This window comes from Theobroma cacao, chromosome 9 (genome assembly GCF_053813885.1).
Source record: "Theobroma cacao isolate CCN51 chromosome 9, ASM5381388v1, whole genome shotgun sequence".
Taxonomy (NCBI): Eukaryota; Viridiplantae; Streptophyta; class Magnoliopsida; order Malvales; family Malvaceae; genus Theobroma; species Theobroma cacao.
This window is the reverse complement of record NC_142647.1, coordinates 49215278-49233201: the sequence shown is the minus strand read 5'-3', so window position 1 is coordinate 49233201 and position 17924 is coordinate 49215278. Positions and strand designations below refer to the sequence as shown.

The 17924-nt window shown below is 37.2% G+C and overlaps 4 protein-coding genes across 7 annotated transcripts; 1 reads left to right on the top strand and 3 right to left on the bottom strand.

Annotated features, from left to right (window-relative positions):
• The first annotated feature begins 123 nt into the window (after positions 1 to 123).
• LOC18590868 (GRIP/coiled-coil protein) lies at positions 124 to 680 on the top strand. The gene has a single exon (XM_007016663.3). It carries the CDS (start codon positions 237 to 239, stop codon positions 465 to 467), a length of 231 nt encoding a protein of 76 aa, XP_007016725.1. The 5' UTR covers positions 124 to 236; the 3' UTR covers positions 468 to 680.
• A 200-nt stretch (positions 681 to 880) lies between these two features.
• HDS (4-hydroxy-3-methylbut-2-enyl diphosphate synthase) lies at positions 881 to 6926 on the bottom strand. Of its 2 annotated transcripts, none has more exons than XM_007016661.3 (20): positions 6770 to 6926; positions 6109 to 6340; positions 5578 to 5735; positions 5151 to 5257; positions 4950 to 5050; positions 4794 to 4870; positions 4499 to 4618; positions 4180 to 4410; positions 3732 to 3848; positions 3561 to 3635; positions 3399 to 3476; positions 3259 to 3318; positions 3110 to 3172; positions 2862 to 3006; positions 2626 to 2764; positions 1960 to 2037; positions 1721 to 1880; positions 1510 to 1608; positions 1327 to 1431; positions 881 to 1231 (listed from the first exon to the last, which is right to left on the bottom strand). In XM_007016661.3, the coding sequence occupies exons 2-20, from the start codon at positions 6314 to 6316 to the stop codon at positions 1130 to 1132; spliced, it is 2223 nt and encodes a 740-aa protein (XP_007016723.3). In that variant the 5' UTR covers positions 6317 to 6340; positions 6770 to 6926; the 3' UTR covers positions 881 to 1129. The 2 variants fall into 2 exon arrangements, with proteins under 2 accessions (XP_007016723.3, XP_007016724.3); XM_007016662.3 differs by having other exon boundaries at positions 6629 to 6846.
• A 1801-nt stretch (positions 6927 to 8727) lies between these two features.
• On the bottom strand, positions 8728 to 11498 carry LOC18590866 (DHBP synthase RibB-like alpha/beta domain-containing protein). Of its 2 annotated transcripts, none has more exons than XM_007016659.3 (5): positions 11332 to 11498; positions 10704 to 10938; positions 9655 to 9830; positions 9255 to 9546; positions 8728 to 9039 (listed from the first exon to the last, which is right to left on the bottom strand). In XM_007016659.3, the coding sequence occupies exons 1-5, from the start codon at positions 11396 to 11398 to the stop codon at positions 8973 to 8975; spliced, it is 837 nt and encodes a 278-aa protein (XP_007016721.2). In that variant the 5' UTR covers positions 11399 to 11498; the 3' UTR covers positions 8728 to 8972. The 2 variants fall into 2 exon arrangements, with proteins under 2 accessions (XP_007016721.2, XP_007016722.2); XM_007016660.3 differs by having other exon boundaries at positions 11307 to 11483.
• Positions 11499 to 11968: 470 nt separating this feature from the next.
• On the bottom strand, positions 11969 to 17595 carry LOC18590865 (RING/U-box superfamily protein). Of its 2 annotated transcripts, XM_007016657.3 has the most exons (9): positions 17178 to 17595; positions 16946 to 17099; positions 15456 to 15953; positions 14996 to 15176; positions 14223 to 14520; positions 13551 to 13623; positions 13380 to 13470; positions 12869 to 12948; positions 11969 to 12477 (listed from the first exon to the last, which is right to left on the bottom strand). In XM_007016657.3, exons 2-9 carry the CDS (start codon positions 17030 to 17032, stop codon positions 12241 to 12243), a joined length of 1545 nt encoding a protein of 514 aa, XP_007016719.3. In that variant the 5' UTR covers positions 17033 to 17099; positions 17178 to 17595; the 3' UTR covers positions 11969 to 12240. The 2 variants fall into 2 exon arrangements, with proteins under 2 accessions (XP_007016719.3, XP_017983774.2); XM_018128285.2 differs by having other exon boundaries at positions 14996 to 15158; positions 16946 to 17593.
• Between the last annotated feature and the right edge of the window lie 329 nt (positions 17596 to 17924).

Here is a 17924-nt window from a genome sequence, read left to right as displayed (position 1 = left end):
TTGCATATGAATTTCAAGTTTTTAAAAGGCCTAAAGCCCAAGAACCATTGAGGCCCAAGGGACTCCAGAAAACCTCAAATCTGAATTTGGGCTTGTAATAAATACAAAATAAAATAAAGAAAATATTTATGGTGAAAATGGTGTCTACATATTCGCCGTCGGCGTCTCCGCCCAATTGCTAAAGCATATAGAAATTAGAAAGTAAACCCGTGTGTATTTGGAAACGAGAAGAAGAGATGGCGAAGCGAGTGGGAACGAGTCGGGACATGGGCAAAGGCAGGAAAGGGTGGACGCTGACCGCCGCCGTCAACTCCGTCTTCGAGTTTTTCAGATTGGCAGAGTTCGAGATCCTTTTCTTTCTCTTCTTCATCATCGCTTTCCTGATATTCAAAGATCTCACGTCGCGGCCTGAATACAATCAACTGCTGGTTAAAAAGCCTGGCGGAGTGGATCTGTGGCCTTATTAAGAGTAAGAGGTGGTGGATGGTGACGGTGGAAGGTGGACGTCAAGGATGCAAAATCTTTTGCATATTTCGAGCTGCATGCATTACATTACATATTTGTTGTTGTTAAGGTCATTCCCTGCACTTTCAATTCTTCCTTTTTACTTTGGTATTTTCTAGTGTAAATTTCATTTTTGAATAGAATCAAATTAATGAAAAGTTGATTCAATCGGTTAATTTGTTCATCTTGACAGTAAATTATTGGGTTTAAATCAGTTACTTTGTTTAGTCTTTGGAATTTGAACATCGATAAGATCTTGTTGACACTGTTCAAAATGTAAATCCCAATAGAATGAGTGAAAAAGACTGTATATTTATGTCTTAACTTGCCATCTTCGGGGTTGGGCTTTAGAGGCTAGAGCCAGCCAATGATGAAATGGAGGAAGATATTCTTGAGATACATTTGCCATTAAAACTGTTAATACAACATCGCATATAGGTTGAGCAGTGAGTACATAGTGCAATTCTTTTGCAGCCTACAAGTAGGCATTGAACCTTACAGATTTGATGCTTTCTCCTGCTGTGATTGATTGTATGTTGGTTGGTATGTTGAGAATAACTGTATAAAAGGATGGGGAAGGTGATTCCCCTCATCAGAGGCTACACCAAGCTGCATGCTAGAACCTTTATTCTTCGGCAGGAGGGTCTACCCAGCGGCCATGATCTTTTATTAATTGGATCAGAGCATCGGTTGCATGCTCCATTGCAATTCCACGCTGCACAACAGTCTGGAAAAGAATCAAAATACCAGTTAGTTTCACAGTGTGTTGACGTTAGAAGACAATTTTTCCATGTATTGGAAAGAATGAAATCATAGGAGTACCTTGCCAACATAGAGGTCAATTTTTCCAGGAGCACCACCTACGTATCCGAAATCTGCATCAGCCATTTCCCCAGGACCATTGACGATGCAACCCATGATTGCAATCTGATAAAGAACAGAAGTTTACATTATTTTCTGCAATTTAATCCTATGTCAGACAGCACAGAGAGGATAATCAGTTACCGAAACACCAGGCAAGTGTGATGTCTTTTCTCGTATTTGTGCACTTATTTCTTGAAGGTCGAACAAAGTTCTGCCACAAGATGGGCATGAGACATACTCCTGCAACCAGAATTCAGCCATATTAGATATGGCTCTCAAGATTGTTGTTGCTTTGTAATATTTTGAAGTTCATATGTTTTAGGTTTTTTCCTCTCAAAGATAAGATTCATACTGTCTTGGTATTCCTCATTCTACAGCCCTGTAGTAAGTTGAAAGAAGTATTCCTGAGGAAGTCGAAATCCTGGTCTGGGGCTTCTAACAAGACACCATCTCCAAGTCCATCCACCAGAAGGGCTCCAGCATTGGTGCCAGCATTAATGACCAAGTCATCCCTGCATGTAGAGAGAAACATTATAAACTAAAACTATTCATACCTTGGACCACATCAACAAGCACTATGGGGTTAATTACCTGTGAATCCCATTTGGAAACTGAATGTGGTGGATTACAGGGAAATCCAACGCATTCTCTGAAAGATACTCAAACAACCTGCGGCAACAAAATGTTCAAGTATCAGAGACCGAGAATGGCAGGCAGTGGGTAGCAAAACTATACCACTAAGGAACATGAAACGACAAGAGGAACATGACCAAAATAGAGAGAGATAACTCATAGCTTGCTTCATAGGCCATGCTTAATCATGTACTGGTCTCAGCAACTAGATCTGGATTTGGATTTGAGTTGGCATGCTAAACATATTTGTAATGGGTGATAAGACAGCCAATGGTGGATGATTCCACAGGAGGAAATCTCTCTATCTATTTCATGATTAATATAAGCAAATGTGCTTATTAGATCCTTTCCCTTTTCAATTTTCCTCTTTCCTTTGTCATCACCTAAATTTTAGCTCACTACCCAGGACAATTCAAAGTGGCTTGAATTCAGTTTCCCTGTCTGGCAAAACATGACACCCAACATATGTCTTTTACCGATAATTCAGCAATGAATTAACACATTGACTTTCAACAAGCCACCTTACTCCTTTAGTTATATGAACAATACCACCTTGGCTTTCAACAAGCCACCTTACACCTTTAATCTATGACTGATAATAAAATTCAAGTCATTAAACATTACCTCCTTGCTGCATGCACTCTGCCGATTTTATCTTCATTGTAGGGTATGTCATGAAGAAGCATTGTAGCATCAATGCCTTTGAGGATTTCCAACTCTTCATAAGGCTCGTCACCACGTACAGATACAACCAAGCGTGTACCTGCAAGGTGATGAATTGATATCATATGAACAAGAAGAATAAACAAGGACAACCATCTATACTTTAAGAATTCAATGTTAAAAATAAGCAGCAGCACCTTCTGGCAAAAGCTTGTAAGCTCCAGTTGATAGTTCCTTGAGGTTTACCAGAGCCATAGCAGTAGGCAATGGCTTTGTTAGCTGCTCTGATAAAGGAGTAATGACCCCCATGCTTATGTCTATCAACCTTTTAAGAGCTAGCCGCTGGTTATAACACAAATAATACTACCAGTCATTTCCATTTTTCTTGTTAAGTGCAGAGAGATAGAGAGAGAAGGAAACTAAGCAAAAGAAGTCAGATTCTTACGGCATCAATGTCATCTACTGGTGGAAGCTCCCTCAGTATGATTGAGTCCACTGTTGCCAAGTCCTAGATCAACATATAAAAATTCAATTTTGATGAAAGCCCACATAATGTAGCCAATCTTTATATGAGTAAATGGACCAAGAATAGACCTTAAATGGCATGCCAACAACCAGCTTTGATGCAAGTGACTTGTACAAGAGTTCCGGTGCCTGCAGAGCAGGAAAAAGAATTAATAAAATTCTCCCAATCACACCAAATAAGTCAAGGAAGTATAGTGTCAAGAGGTTACCTTCAACTGATCCAGGGAAACCGACACAAGAACAGAGCCATCGCGATGCAAGACACCTCTGTAATCCACCTCTTCGCCCTATGAAGCACAAATTATCCATTCAAAATTAAACAGAGGCACAGGTATAACTAACACTACGTGACTGAGACATTTATGGCTAACCTCTTTTTGCGTTGGCAATTGACCAGATCGACGCTGGAAATCAAAGTAATGCCTGTGCTTTTCCTCAAATGGTGCCTGATGAAATTTTGAGTTTAAGATAGAAAGCTCAAACTGACAGTATTTGAAGTGCTAAAACATGTTGTCTAATTAATTGAAGTTGTAGAATCCTACCACCCCTTTCTGGAGTTGAGCAGCTCTCATACCAAGGTTAGCCATTCTTCTGCAGGGATCTATTTCCTCCTCTGGTGGCTCTGTAAGTGAAACCCTGATTGTGTCACCTAAACCATCCTGCAATTCAACAGAGTTCCAAAGCACTTTGGTTTATTACATGATTTTGCATTTGTAAATTATGGCTACAAACCTTTAACAGAAATTAGACAGAAGGGCAACCAAGTTGACCAATTCTCTGCTCTATGAACAGTTTCTGGCTCATAGAACCCCATAATCACATTTTTATTTTCAATGTAGCCTTGTCGGTGATCATTGAATTATCAAAAAATGAGCCAGACTTGTTGAATACATTTTCTAAAATCACCATAGCTGTGGAGCATAGCACAACCACAACACGAAAACTTTTAATGGTCATCTGTTGATTATGCTAGTTATGCTGTGGAGGTACCTGAAGGAGGGTCCCAATGCCAATCGCAGATTTCATCCTCCCATCCTCACCTTCTCCAGCTTCAGTGACTCCCAAATGTAATGGATAGTCCCAGCCATGAACATACATTTCAGCCACAAGCAGACGGTATGCCTGGACCATGACAACTGGATTGCTTGCTTTCATTGAAAAGACAAAATTATGGTAGTCCAACTTTCTACATATCTTAGCAAACTCAAATGCGGATTCAACCTGTTTCAGGAAAATCAATTAGTGGGATGTGCGGAAGAGAAAACACACTTGAAAGCTGTAGACAGTAGGAGATAAGATAAATGTTCACCATTCCCCTAGGAGAATCTCCGTAGTAGCTCATTATGCGGTCAGAAAGGCTCCCATGGTTGGTGCCAATACGCATCGCCCTTCCATGCTTCTTACATTTTTCAACCAATGGAGTAAAAACCTGTTGTAGTACATGGGGGTTGAAAATCAATATGCCTAGTGAAACTGATACGTGCATAAAGAATCAGACTGCAAGATGTTAGATGCAATTGGCTCCATGGTTTATTTCTAAATAAGTTTCACCCATATCCTGCTGGATAACGCATGATAGAGATCTAAAAGAAGAGTGGACTGACCTTCTCAATGTGCTCAAGTTCTTTCTGATACTCCTCATCTGTATATTCTATTGTCTCAAACTGAGCCCGTCTATCAGCTGCAATTAACCACCTTTTTGGATTCAGAATAGCTGAAATCAAGATCTAAAAGCAACAATGAACATGCAGCTTACTTACCAAAGTTTCCTGGGTTGACTCGAATTTTGTCAAAGCACTCAGCAACTCGCAATGCTACTGAAGGAGCAAAATGGATATCTGCCACCAGCGGTATATTGTAACTGCACTAATAAAAAGTTAGTGAACATGATTAATTTTCATATTACATACATGACTGAAATTCAAAAAGTGCAAATAGTTATCATAAAGAATCAGACCTACTTTTTCTGTACCAAAGTGTTTTTTATTTCAAAACATGCATCAGCCTCTCTCTTCCCTTGAACAGTTATCCGTACAATATCTGCTCCCTTGTCTGCTATTCTCATTACCTATTGAAAAGCCAGCAGTAGTTAATTTCATAATACTAATTCATATCATTATTGCATACAAATTGGAACATTAGTAATCAACTAAAAGCTTAGAGCTCCTCTAAAAACTTCAAAGATTAAACTATCATAAAATTTGCTAGGTGCAGTAAACATTAGTGCCACCTTAAGAACAAAACAAGAACATCACATTCTACGCATCAGTCACAGTTTGGCATGCACCAGATATACATTGCTGACCATTATGACCAGACAATGCAGGAAGAGTGACCCAAACCCATTATTTGAACAGAGCAATTTAAGCAGATCGGAAAGGTTGATACCTGCTCCACTGTCCCAGCAACATCCTTAGTGTCAGTTGTAGTCATTGTTTGAATCCTTATAGGATGCTCGCTACCAAGAGCCACATTTCCAACCATTACTGTCCGTGTCTTTCTCCTGACGGTTTTGTGTATGGATTCACAATACTTCTGCCTGGGAACTAAATTAACACAATATATTAATCAGAGAAAATGGAACTAATACTGACACCTTAACTCATAGGAGGTTCCTTGGTAAACAAATTGAGATAGAATTAACCAGAATATTGAATCCAAAAAAACCAAGTTGAAATGAATACTTAGATTAATTGAAAAATGAAAATTAACTTGCACTTCGTATAGCTAAAAGACATGGGGAAACTAAGCATAATTGATCATGATTCAAAACTCAAGTTAAAAAATTCAGGGCAAGGTAAAAAAGAACCATCTTTTCACCTAAGTTTGTCAAATTAGTTTATCTAAAGATCAACACATGATCCGAGAAATAACATACAGATCGAAGTTTAATTTCTTTTCCTTTGTTTGAACTTATACCTAACAGAGGGCTCCCTTCTGATGCAGGCTGAAGTTCAGCAATATCTGGACCAGGATTCTGATTCCTAATCACGGATATTCTTGTTCTACCAGACTTAATTCTCTTCAAATCACAAACTCTGACAAAATCCATACTTTTTGCAAATCCTAAGCTTGAGTCCCTATCCTTCAAACCCGAAAAGGAAGCTGGTACAGCTCCAGTCGCCATTTCCACACAGCACAAAGCCTTCACCTTCACAGTTCAAAGACACAAAACTCAATAAATCAAACCACCACCCACTATCATGTCTGAAAAAATGGACAGAATTAACAATTTTTTTTTTTCAAATTCTATTTACCCAAAACCGAAAATTTAAAGACATGCAAGATTGTTTGGGTCAAATGAATCAAACTTTTCACTACATTACCAACAAAAACAGCTGAAAATTACTTCAAAAAATTCTCCATTTCATGATCATCAACTCAACATACAAAAAAAAAAGTAAAACCAAAAAGAAAATTGAAAAGAGCAATAATCTACCTAAAGAAAACAACTTTGTAACTGAATCAATCTTTGAAGAAGTGGGTTTTCTTTTTCCAATATGACTTTTTTCTACAAGCAATTTTTTCCCCCAGAAAGTAGATAAAGGAAGAGCTTTTAAGGGAGTAGGCTTATGGTTACCTTAAGCAGTGATTTGGACTTAAATGAGAGAATTGAAAACTGATGAATGGAAAGGTCTGGCGAAGAAAATAATTGGTGGTGGAAGCTGTTTGCAAGGATTTGCAGAATAAATAGGTGGATTTTGGATTATCTGAGAAATTTATGTAAAAAAAAAAGAAGAGATGGGAAGTGGGAATAAGACAAAACATTTTTTGAGCATCTGTTTATCATTGGCCATGAAAAACTGCACTGCTGTAAAAAAAATGGTTAATTGTCTTTTTTCACCCTTTGTATTTTGGAATATTCTTCTCAAGTCCCTCATTTTTTTTTCTATTTTTGCTAGTTTAAATTATGGTCAACCCCATTTTATTACTTTTTTAATTAATATTATCTAACATAAATGTTAAAACAAATTCATATGTGAGATAATTAGGGTTGGTTTCATGTACATGGTTGCTTTGGTTTTAAAAGGAAATTTGTTTTAAGAATTTAATTTTCTTTCCAACTAAATTAATGTAAAATTATGGAAAGAACCTATCATAATTAAATGCCTATTTTGCCTAACATTTTTGCTTAAAATAAAAAAACTACTTTGAATGGCTAAACCTTTTATGGAAGTCAAAATTAAGTTTCTAAACATAAATTAGAAATCCTAAATTAGGCATTTTCATCTTTGATCGATTGAAAATTTTCATAACTTTCGAATAAATTCAAACATTCTTAATAAATTAAAGGATAAACGTCACTTCCACTTATTGTAATTTTAATTTTTTTTACATGATATTTATTTTTCAATTCATATCTTATAAATAATTTTAACTTGATAACATTTTATTTCAAAGTAGACACTTAAAAAAAACTCATTTTTGAAAATAATTTAAATTGAATTATCAATTTATTATAATCCCACCTCAACTCAACATTAAAATTCTGAAGGGGTTAAATCATAATTAGGCATAATACAAGGGCTTAACTGCAAATTTTTAACAGTACGGTCTTTCCTGCAACGAGCAACAACCAAAAATTTTAGGTATCTTTGATGGACAGTTCTAAGATATTCCGTTCGCGGGAAAAAACCAACTGAAAATGAATTACTCCCACTCCCACGCGCTTTGCTCACGCGGAACACGTGGCTCTCTAGGATTGGCGCGTCGGAAGAACCGAACATTGTCTTAAATCCCCTTACATTGTGGACTTTTGAGGATTGAGATCCCCATGAAGACATGCGGTTAGGTTCCCACGACATTCACGACGCACACGTGAATCTTAAATTAGTTTACCCTTTCCATCTTCCATCCGTGAGCAAACTCCATATATAATCGGATCGGATACTCACAGGTACTCGGTTAAAGGGTACTCATCAGATCGAATACTCACAATTACTTGATTAAACGTTATCCATTGTCATCTCTATGTATTATTTCCCGTATATTCAACTAAAATTTAATGCTAGTTAATTTTTTTTTGGTTTACGTAACTCTTAAGTCGTAGACCATGTGAATAGAAAAACTCGATTGATATTGAATCGGTTTAAAAGCAAGAAAAGGAAACTCAGGACTCTGGGAATTTACATAGAAGCACCAAAGAACAGAACAGTTCCCCAGGATTGGTGTCTTTGGTAATGAAGTATTGAGCATTCTAAAGTCTATACTTGGTACTATGTTTCTTCGGTAAACAGTTGAGACAGGTGGGATTGTCCACGGAAGAGTTATAGTTCGATATGACTACATTAATCTGAATACATTGCTAGTCAACCAGTCAACAAAATACATGTTTTCCATGTTTTTTGCTGCTTGGTGGTTGTGGGAATACAAACACAAGATGTTTGTCCCCTACCTAATTTACTTTTGAGACATTGTACTCAAGTAGAAACTGGTAATGAGGAGGATTTTGACAGGATCATGAACAAGGTTTGAGATATTGAAGTGTAAGAACAAAGAAAGCATACCGTGCGATTGCATGGGCGAAAACCAGATGAGTTGCCAAAGAAAGTGAAATGAAATTCATTTCCAGTGACTATAAAAGCTGTCCTTTTTTAACTATCTACTAAAATTCTCATATCCAAGATTGGGTCTAGTGGAACCTAAGAATACAACAGATGAATGTGTTTTGGTGAAAGAGATACAATTACCGTAGAGACACTTCTCTCCTGTGCCCATAAAGAATCCTTTTTTGTTTCCTGCTGAAAGTTGTAAAACAATATAACATCCATCCGATTTCCTCTTCAACGACTTGCTGCTTCTTCAAGAAGAGAATACTTCTCAAGGATTGCAACGGTTTCTTCCTTAGCACTGGAAATACGAGGGAAAACATAAATATGCAAATCCTTTTAGGCCTAGAAATTTGGCAATAACAACTTTTCAATGGTGACAGTGAAAAAAACATAGTGCTTAAGGCAGCTCCTTAATGAGAAACTATTGATTGCATTATATTCTTCATAAGCCAAATGTTTGTTGAAGATCTGCTAATGTTATAATAAAAATATTCTACTCAATCATATCCTTACCTTCCAGGTCTAAGAATCTTGTATTTTCCTGGCTTAGTAAGGTCCACAACCGTTGAACCAGCACGGCCTGCTGGAAGCACACCACCATCATAAACATATGCACAGTGTTCCCACAGGTTCTCAAAATCGTTGATGCTCACACTACTAGGCTGCCCACTTAGGTTAGCACTTGTAAGAGCCAGTGCACTTTCTGCATCGCGGGCAATAATCCTAATGAAGTCAGAGTCAGGTACTCGCACTCCTATGCTATCTAATCCTGGGTTCAAGGACTTCTCAAGAATGCTTGATTCCCCTGAAAAATATTTCAAAGCCCCAAACATCTTATGTGTTACAACTTAAGGTTACAAAGCAACAACTAATTTTTTTTCCGCCTCAGCAAAAACACAAACAAATAACAAACCTCGCCCTAGCACAACAGTAACGGGTCCAGGCAGCAGAGAATCAAGTAAGCCATAAGGTAAATGGTCTGTGACAGCAAAGCGCTTTATGTCTGGCACATCCCCAACACAGATCGCAAGAGGACTGGTATGCTTGCGTCCTTTGATCTCGTAAATCTTATTTACTGCTTCTGAAGAACTGCAATTGTGTTCCCATAAAAGGAAATTATCAATCTCTAAAGATAAGGATGAAGCAAAACTATGTTTGCTGATATCTAAGGGTGAGTAATTATTCCAAAACCAGGCAAAAGGCATTCAGTGTTTAACATAATGATCATATAATGAAAACCAAGGACTTTCAATGGAAAATAACCTTTTGTGGTTATCGTCATGCTCCTATTGGGAAATCATTGAACAATGCTTCACATGTGACAATAACCGAGAATAGATTCGCTTAAGAGAGTTTTCGTAAAATCAGTAACTCCAGAGAACAATATGAACTCTGGAAATTATCACTTCTTTTTCTCAAATGAGTGAGTTTTCAGCCCCCAACAGCTGAAATTCTCATGTCATGAAACTCAATGCTCTTATTATATGCTTTTATCCCTTCTTATTCATTTTCATCCGAGGAAATGCTTCAGAAAACACTCAGCTACAAACATAAAAAAGGAAGCAAGGAAAACCATTCTCCTCCCTCCATGCCTCCGCTACCCTTTTTCTCTTTCAACCTTAAGATTGATCAAAGCAAATGTCTCCTAAATCTATCAATATAGCTCCCTATTTTCCCTTCTACTGATCAACCAATAAATTACAAAAGCTGGCTTAAGAAGCTAAAAGTTTGAATTAATAAATTAATTCTTGCCTTCAACTCCAACTCAAGTATATTTTGAACTTTTCAGTGTATTCTTCATACTGGAATGAACCAATCCATTTCCTTTCTTGAAGTAATTGGAATGGAAAGAAAAGCTCAAGGCACGAAATAGTGGAAGTATAGCTCGCTAGTCACATTCAAATTTTGCAGACATTTGACATCTAACAAACAAGGGAAAATAAGGATAAAGCAGAAAGATACCAAGCATCACAAGCGAATCCGTAAAGTGTATCCGTAGGCACTGCAATAACTTTCCCAGCTTTGAGAGCTATAACAGCTTCATCAGCATAGAATTTTGTTGCAGGGTGAACCAACCCCAACTTGCTTTCAACACCCACCTCGCACCTTTCCACATTGGAACCCATTTTCTTTGAAAAACCACCTCGAAATCTCCTCTTCTGTTGCAAAAATGGAACAAACCCCAACTTGGGCACCCCTAGAACGTTTCACCCAACATTTCAAAATGCCTTCATAAGCTTAAAATGAAACAGCAACAGGAACAAAAAGAATAGGAAAAAGGACTATAAGACACACTAAAAAAACCAACAAAAGTTCAATTGGGGTGACATATTCAGCCTACATTCAGCAAAAAATCCAACCTTTAAAACTAAAAAAAAAAAATCAAACTTTCAGTCCCAAAAGCATCAATTCTAAAGAACCCATCAATGTTTCCATTTAAACAAGCATATTAATTAAAAAGAAAACCAAAGAAAAAATTCAATCAAAGACTTGGGTCACTTGACAGAGAAGAACACTGTGAAAAAAATTGGAGGGAAAAATAGGGATAAGGAGAAAGCGACTAACGATTAAATTGTGGATTAAGCAGCACCTCTGAGAGGAACACGAGTGTTGAAAAAAAGAGGCAGCTTTCCTCCCAATCTTGTGGAAAGGTTCATACTCTTTGCTGGGGAGTTGTTTCTGCCTCTGAGTTCTCTCGTACTTTGGAAGTGTAGGCTGTTCGGTTCTGTTAATGTAATCTTTGTCCGGCCTTTCTGTCTGACCGTTTGTCCACCAATCTGCCCTAGGCAACGCGAAAAAAACATCACGTGCTTATCACGTGACCTAAATGACTACAAGAAAATTTGAGAAATTAACAATGCAAGCACATCAATTTCATAGTATAATCTTTATGAGTGTTTAGATTTTCAATTTAGTTTTATAAATGTTAATTTGTAATTTATTAATATTATTTAAAATCAATAATTTATGACTTACGTCTATGAATTTATGACTTGCGTCTATGAATTATGATCTTCATATTTAAAATTTAACATGTTATTTTAATATCATTATTTATGTTATTTTATTCATCTTAAACCTTATAACATATAATTAGGAAGCAATTAGTGAAAAACTGCTTTCTTCGTGATAATGAACCCACCATTTCTTGCATTCTTCATTCCTTTGTTTGATACAAAACAAACTCTTTCATAGTACATCTTCACAGCCTTGGAAAAGGAAGTAACTGAATTCAAACAATGCCAAAATGTATTATTTCTATACCTTTCTGCCAAGCACATTACAACCTGGTTCATGGTTGTCTTTAGAAAAGATCAAACCTGAGAGACTAACATGGGGTTTGTAAGGTAGTTGGTCTGTGGTTTTTGATGGAGGAATGCATGAGAGAGCCTATTTGATTTATATTACAGAAGCAAAAGATGCTTCATCTATGGATAAATTACATAGTGTTCGTCTGAGAGAGCCTGCGTGTTGGGGCTAACCAAGTAAAGAGATCAGTTCAGCTGCCGGCGTTCTGCTGGTTTACATTAGGACCTCTCCGAGGTGAATTAACAGCTCTAGGGGATTGGACTGGTGGTCGAGTCAACAGTTGGGAACTGTGATGCTGCTCCTCTGACCAGGCCTGCCATCGTCTTCGCCATCGTAGGATCTCGACAATGATAGAACTCCCACTCATCGCAACACCAAATCCAGAAAATGTTGCAAGGAGAATTGATAGAATTGCTTGCACTTTAACCTGCAGACCATGAAACATTTAAAGTAAATTGGTTTTAGTCGACCCTGTTTCACACAAATTTTATGTTTAGAATGTTCATAGTCGGTTTTGGTACAGCAATATCACTAAAAAAGTGCGGTTTAATAACCTTGGCACTGATACATTGGATTTGGTAACTTGTTTGATTGGTTTGGGATATGATCAAATAATAGTAATAATGTAATGAATAGAAACACTGCTACTATCCTCAAAAAAAGGAAACAATTCTACATACTGAGGATGTTCACATATAACCATCAATCTAGGACTCGAAAATTCCGTGTCACCCCATTACAACCTAACTGAAAAAATCAAGTAGTTTCAAACAGCATTGCAAGGAAAAGGGTGCCAAAAGGTGTAGAGAACCACTTACCAAAGAATAAAATATATGAGCAAAGAAAACCACCAAAGCAAATTGAATTGATGCGTAAACCCAGACAAATCTTCGATTCACTGAATGCAACCATTCAAGAGGTCAAAGTCAGAAAATCTTAATGAACAGTTAGCAGGAATTTCCTATCCAATATTTGAATTTCCTGTAGAATTTCAGAGTTGTGACTGTCATCAGTGTACCAGTATTTCACAGCCTAGTCTACTATGGTTTTCCCTTATCCGCTGCGAGTGTCTAGTGTGTGCGCAAGCATGCATGTGCATGAGATTAGATTCCACTCCCACCTAAAAATATAATGGCGAAACCTAAAATGGTGGTTCTGAACAAAAACAACTAATTTGTGGTGACCATATTCCTATTTCAGGTGGAGAGGATAATATATCCCACTCCCACCCCCACCCAAAAAAAGGGAGAAATAATAAATAATATAAAAACATGTTGATTAGACATTGAAAATGTTCATTATATAGCTCAAGTATGTTTGACAGCCTACCCATTGTTGATGAAGTCATGGATGAAAGGAGGCCTAGCACACAAGAAAATGGAAGAGATATAGCAATTGCTCCAGTGCCCATTTTTCCAACCTGCAGGTAAACATATGTATATATATCAAGGACAGAATATTAAATCAGGGCAAATATGAATGAGGAACAGCTTATCTTACCAGAAGTTGCTCAAGAAAACAAAAATATGCAAGCATGCTGACAATAACAAGAACAGGGACCTCCTGCCAAATCCTGCAAACATCTAACAATAAAATCAGAATATAGAAGAATAAAGAACATGGAAATAACATAGAACAAGAGAAGGCACTCCTGAAATTCAGTTTTTACACAATATCTAGCAGGGATACTTGTTGGATGAACTAAACCAAAGCATCATTGCCCATGGAAGCCAAAGACATAACACATAAACATCAACCAATGGCACACGAAAACTCCTGCTCCAATATATACAAGTTGCAAAAAGGAAGCGGGAGAGGGGCATATTGAATAGAGAAAGACATTGCAAGTCCATAAGACACCCTTCCTCGTTATAAATTTTACAATGGAGTAGTGCATAACATTCTAGATTTGATCATTGCATTATTCATGTGTGTGAGAAGCAAATACAAGGAATATTTGAGACAACATTAAAAGTAACTCCAAACCACTGACCCAATCAATATTTGAGACAACATGTGAGAAGAAAATACAAAGAATCTTGCGGGTTGGAAACAAAGAGCTACACATGATACATATTTTTATTTCTATCCTAGAAGTTTCCAGCAATCATAGGAATATAATGCCATTCATTAGGAGATATACCAGTGGGTCAATAGCAAATTATTCTTTACCTGTATCCATGAACATCAGCCTGAAGACCTCTACTTGTTCCAGCATTTCGAGCTCGCATACTTTGGATTCGTAAAAGAGTGACAGGTAGGTTTTGAACCTCTTGCTTGCACACATCACAGGTCTTGTTGCCTTTGATGGTAAACCATTTCACAGCACAGTCTTTGTGGGCCAAAGCTAGTTCACCTTTGCAGCTGCATTCCATCTTAAGTGTTTCACCTCCTTCACATAATTCAACCATACAAATTCTACAAACAGCCTCTTCTTCAGGTATGTCCTCCCCATCAGGGTCACTGTTTTCTGAATAATGGGACTTTGATAAGATATCGGCTGGAAATCCTTATTAAGAGATTCCACAAGTGCAGAATGCAATTATCTTAGAAAGGAAAAGAGTTACTGACAAAAGTTCAAGGTTGAATGTCTTCATATGCTTCATTTTCTTGCTAAAAACGTGGATAGAAGAAGGCTTTTAGTCTAATGTTAAAGTGTTGATCCCATGATTTAAGATTTCATTTCTGATACCTATCTCATCGTGGAAACCGAAAGGACTATCGGTGACAAAAGTGGTTCACCTTGCTTGACAATAAACCTTCAGATGCTAACAAGTTTGTATGGATTAAAATGGAGGGGTACCTACTCCAAAACTATGGTCTGTGCTCTAATTGTGCTACTATAACGAGGGCCCAAGGCAACATTGAAAACTTGAACATAAGCATACATATTGATATATATACACGCAAGCACAAATGCATAGATAAATAAGATAATGAAATACCATCATCAGGTCCCAAAGAAGCACTTGAACTTATCTCTCCTTCTTTTACTTGTGGAGTTGAGGGAACCACACGAAAAAATGAATCCATTCTCCTTAAGTTTCCTTCTTTGTCGTTTACAGGGACTGAAAGTGAGCGAGATATCTGCAGCACATTTCCCTTCCTCTGCAAAGAAACTGACAACTTGAAACAACAGACATTCAAATGCTTGAACGAAAGTGACTAACTTCAGATAGAAGAAATCTGGGAAATATTTTTTTTAAAAAAATGTAAGTTCTACTCCACATTAACAATAATTCTAGCGACCAGCTACCATGCCCCTATATGCATCAAAGTGATTACCCAACTAAGTTAATCCTAGGAGATACACCCCAAATTTTCACCAAGCTCATTGCTAGAAAAGACAATACCAATCCAATAAATAGACTAGTCATAATCATGACAAAATGTCACAAAACTTACACTAGAATTTACAGAGCTGCCTAGGCTTCCACTGCCTGCAGACTCCAAGTTTGATTGTGCAATATGAGTTACAGGTAGTGACGATGTCCTATTTATCCGAGGAGTAAATATCTTTGTAAGTGACAATGTCCTTGAGATGGAAGGCTTCTCTCTTAGTGAAGTAGAAGAAGATTCTGGAGCAAAGTTTGCAGCCTTCTCAATATCCAAATTAATACTTCTATGCTTGAAGCTTAGTTTTGGTAAGAGACTCTTCAAGGATGATTTGCCTCTAGATGAGGAGGGACCTGGGGACCCACTAATTCTTGCATCAGATGGACTAGGAGTCAAGAGAAAATTCACTTTCCTGGGAGTCAGACTAGGTGCTGGGGGCATCTTTATTACGACAGACTCTTGAGAGGAGTCTTCCAAAGTTCTTGAGGGTATCTCTAGAATGAGATTGCTTCGCTTCCAATGATGAGCATGAGTTGTTTCCTCAGTTATTCCCGTTGAATCTTCAACCTGAAGATCAAACAATAACAATTTATCATTATGCAAGAAAATATACAAAGAAGAACTGCAGTTGGCAGTTGCTTTCAGTATTTAAACTAGCCAGCCTTATTTTCTTCCGAGTGTTTCAAAAAAAAAAAAAAGAGCTTTGAACAAATACTACAGATTTTAGTGCAAGGGGGGCTGACAAATACCGCACAATTGGTGCATAGACTTGCTCCTCTGTATTATAGATTCCGCCACTCATTGAAATAAAATGTAGAATTCGTTGAATGTAATTCACCTTATTTTTTAGTTAATCGAATCTAACATCTCTACACAAACTTGAAACTTCCACCCTCCAACATGAGCTGTGGTCTAAGGGGATAATGTTCCAAGAGAAACTTCTTCCAAACCAAAGATGATTGGGTGATTCAGCCATATCTACGTACTTTTCTGGGACCAATTGCAAAATTCCAAATTCGGTAGTAAAAAGATCACTAGTAAGGTTTAAGTTTACCAGACTGAAGCTAACATGCAGTCTACTTTCCCCATAAAACAGGCCCTACAAAACAGCCTAAATCATAGTCTTGAATCAAGTAAACATACATGATCTGCAACTTAGCTGAATCATACCAGTTGATTTATAGAACTACACATTTCCAGCTATGAATTCTCATGGTAAATGCATGCAGCCGGTTCTGAACTTATTTTCTCATAGAAATTAGCATTAACCAGAACTCAGCTGGCATAGAGCCAAAGCTTCCAAAAAACAAAATTGAAAAGGTTGTGCGAAGCGATGCAGAGCCTTTCCAGAAAGAGCTAAAGCTAGTTAACATCCTCAGTTGCAGGAACTCCTCTTGTTCAAAAAGAAAAAAATCATTTGGTATCATAAAAAAAAAAAAAAACCATAATTGGAGGTGGCCATGAAAATTCTCTTCGGGGTCTCAATTCAAACATAAAACAAACAAAAAAAAGAAATAATACAGGACTCAAGGCACAGAACAAAAGAAGCTGGAACATACCTGTTGAACAGGAACAGAAACTGTTCCTTGGCTTGCAGCACCTCCCACTTCATGTTCCCCAGACACAACTTTCTTTTCAGTCCCCATTTTTCATCAACAAAATCAAAGAAATCCCACCAAGCTAATGACCCCAAACAGGCCCAAAAATTGCAGCCTGGTTAAAAAAGACAGAAACAAAGAAAGAGATGAAGAAGATAGAAAGGAGTTGTTGTTGTGGGCTTGTGGGGTTTACCTTGGAAAGTGTGGGAAGATGAAGGAAGTTAAGTAATTAAGGAGTTAGGAACGATGTTTCTCATTTAAGGCAAAAGATGGTGGGAAGCATGGCCTACTTCCAGACACTCTCACCACACTCCACCTCAACAAATGTCACATGAACAGAACACACTTTTCACTTCGGTACTTGTCTTTCACCCCCCTAGAGCGTGCGGACGACAGACCCCCTTTATTATTTTCTTTCTGGCTCGATCAAAACTCGTTAAATCCGCAACCATTGCTGCATGTTGGAAGCTCGATGTCTCACTATTTATCTATCCATCCATCTTTCCTTCCATTAAGCTCATTGTCTTGATAAAACGTTACGTGCTGCTAATGCCTTTCTTTTGAGGTCTATCATCTCCTCTCGAGTCTCAACCTCAGTCTCTCCTAAGAATTTTGCCATAACAGGAATTTCCCATAGCAAACATCTTACTAGAAATAGAAACTTACTATATAACAATAAATGTACATTTATTTTTACCATAAAAAGCACTTACATTTAAAAATGACTGTTTCAGTATTTCGTTCCGTCTTTCTAACGTATTTCATTTCATTTATTACAACGCATTCTTTTTTCGTATTTAAAAAAACCTTCTACGAGATTTAAATTTAATGCATTCATCTTTATATTATAAAAAATTTCATCCTTTTAAAGTTAACTCTTTAATGAAATTCATTTACCATTTTTTTCTATTTTTTGAAATAAATAAGAAAAAAAATTAAA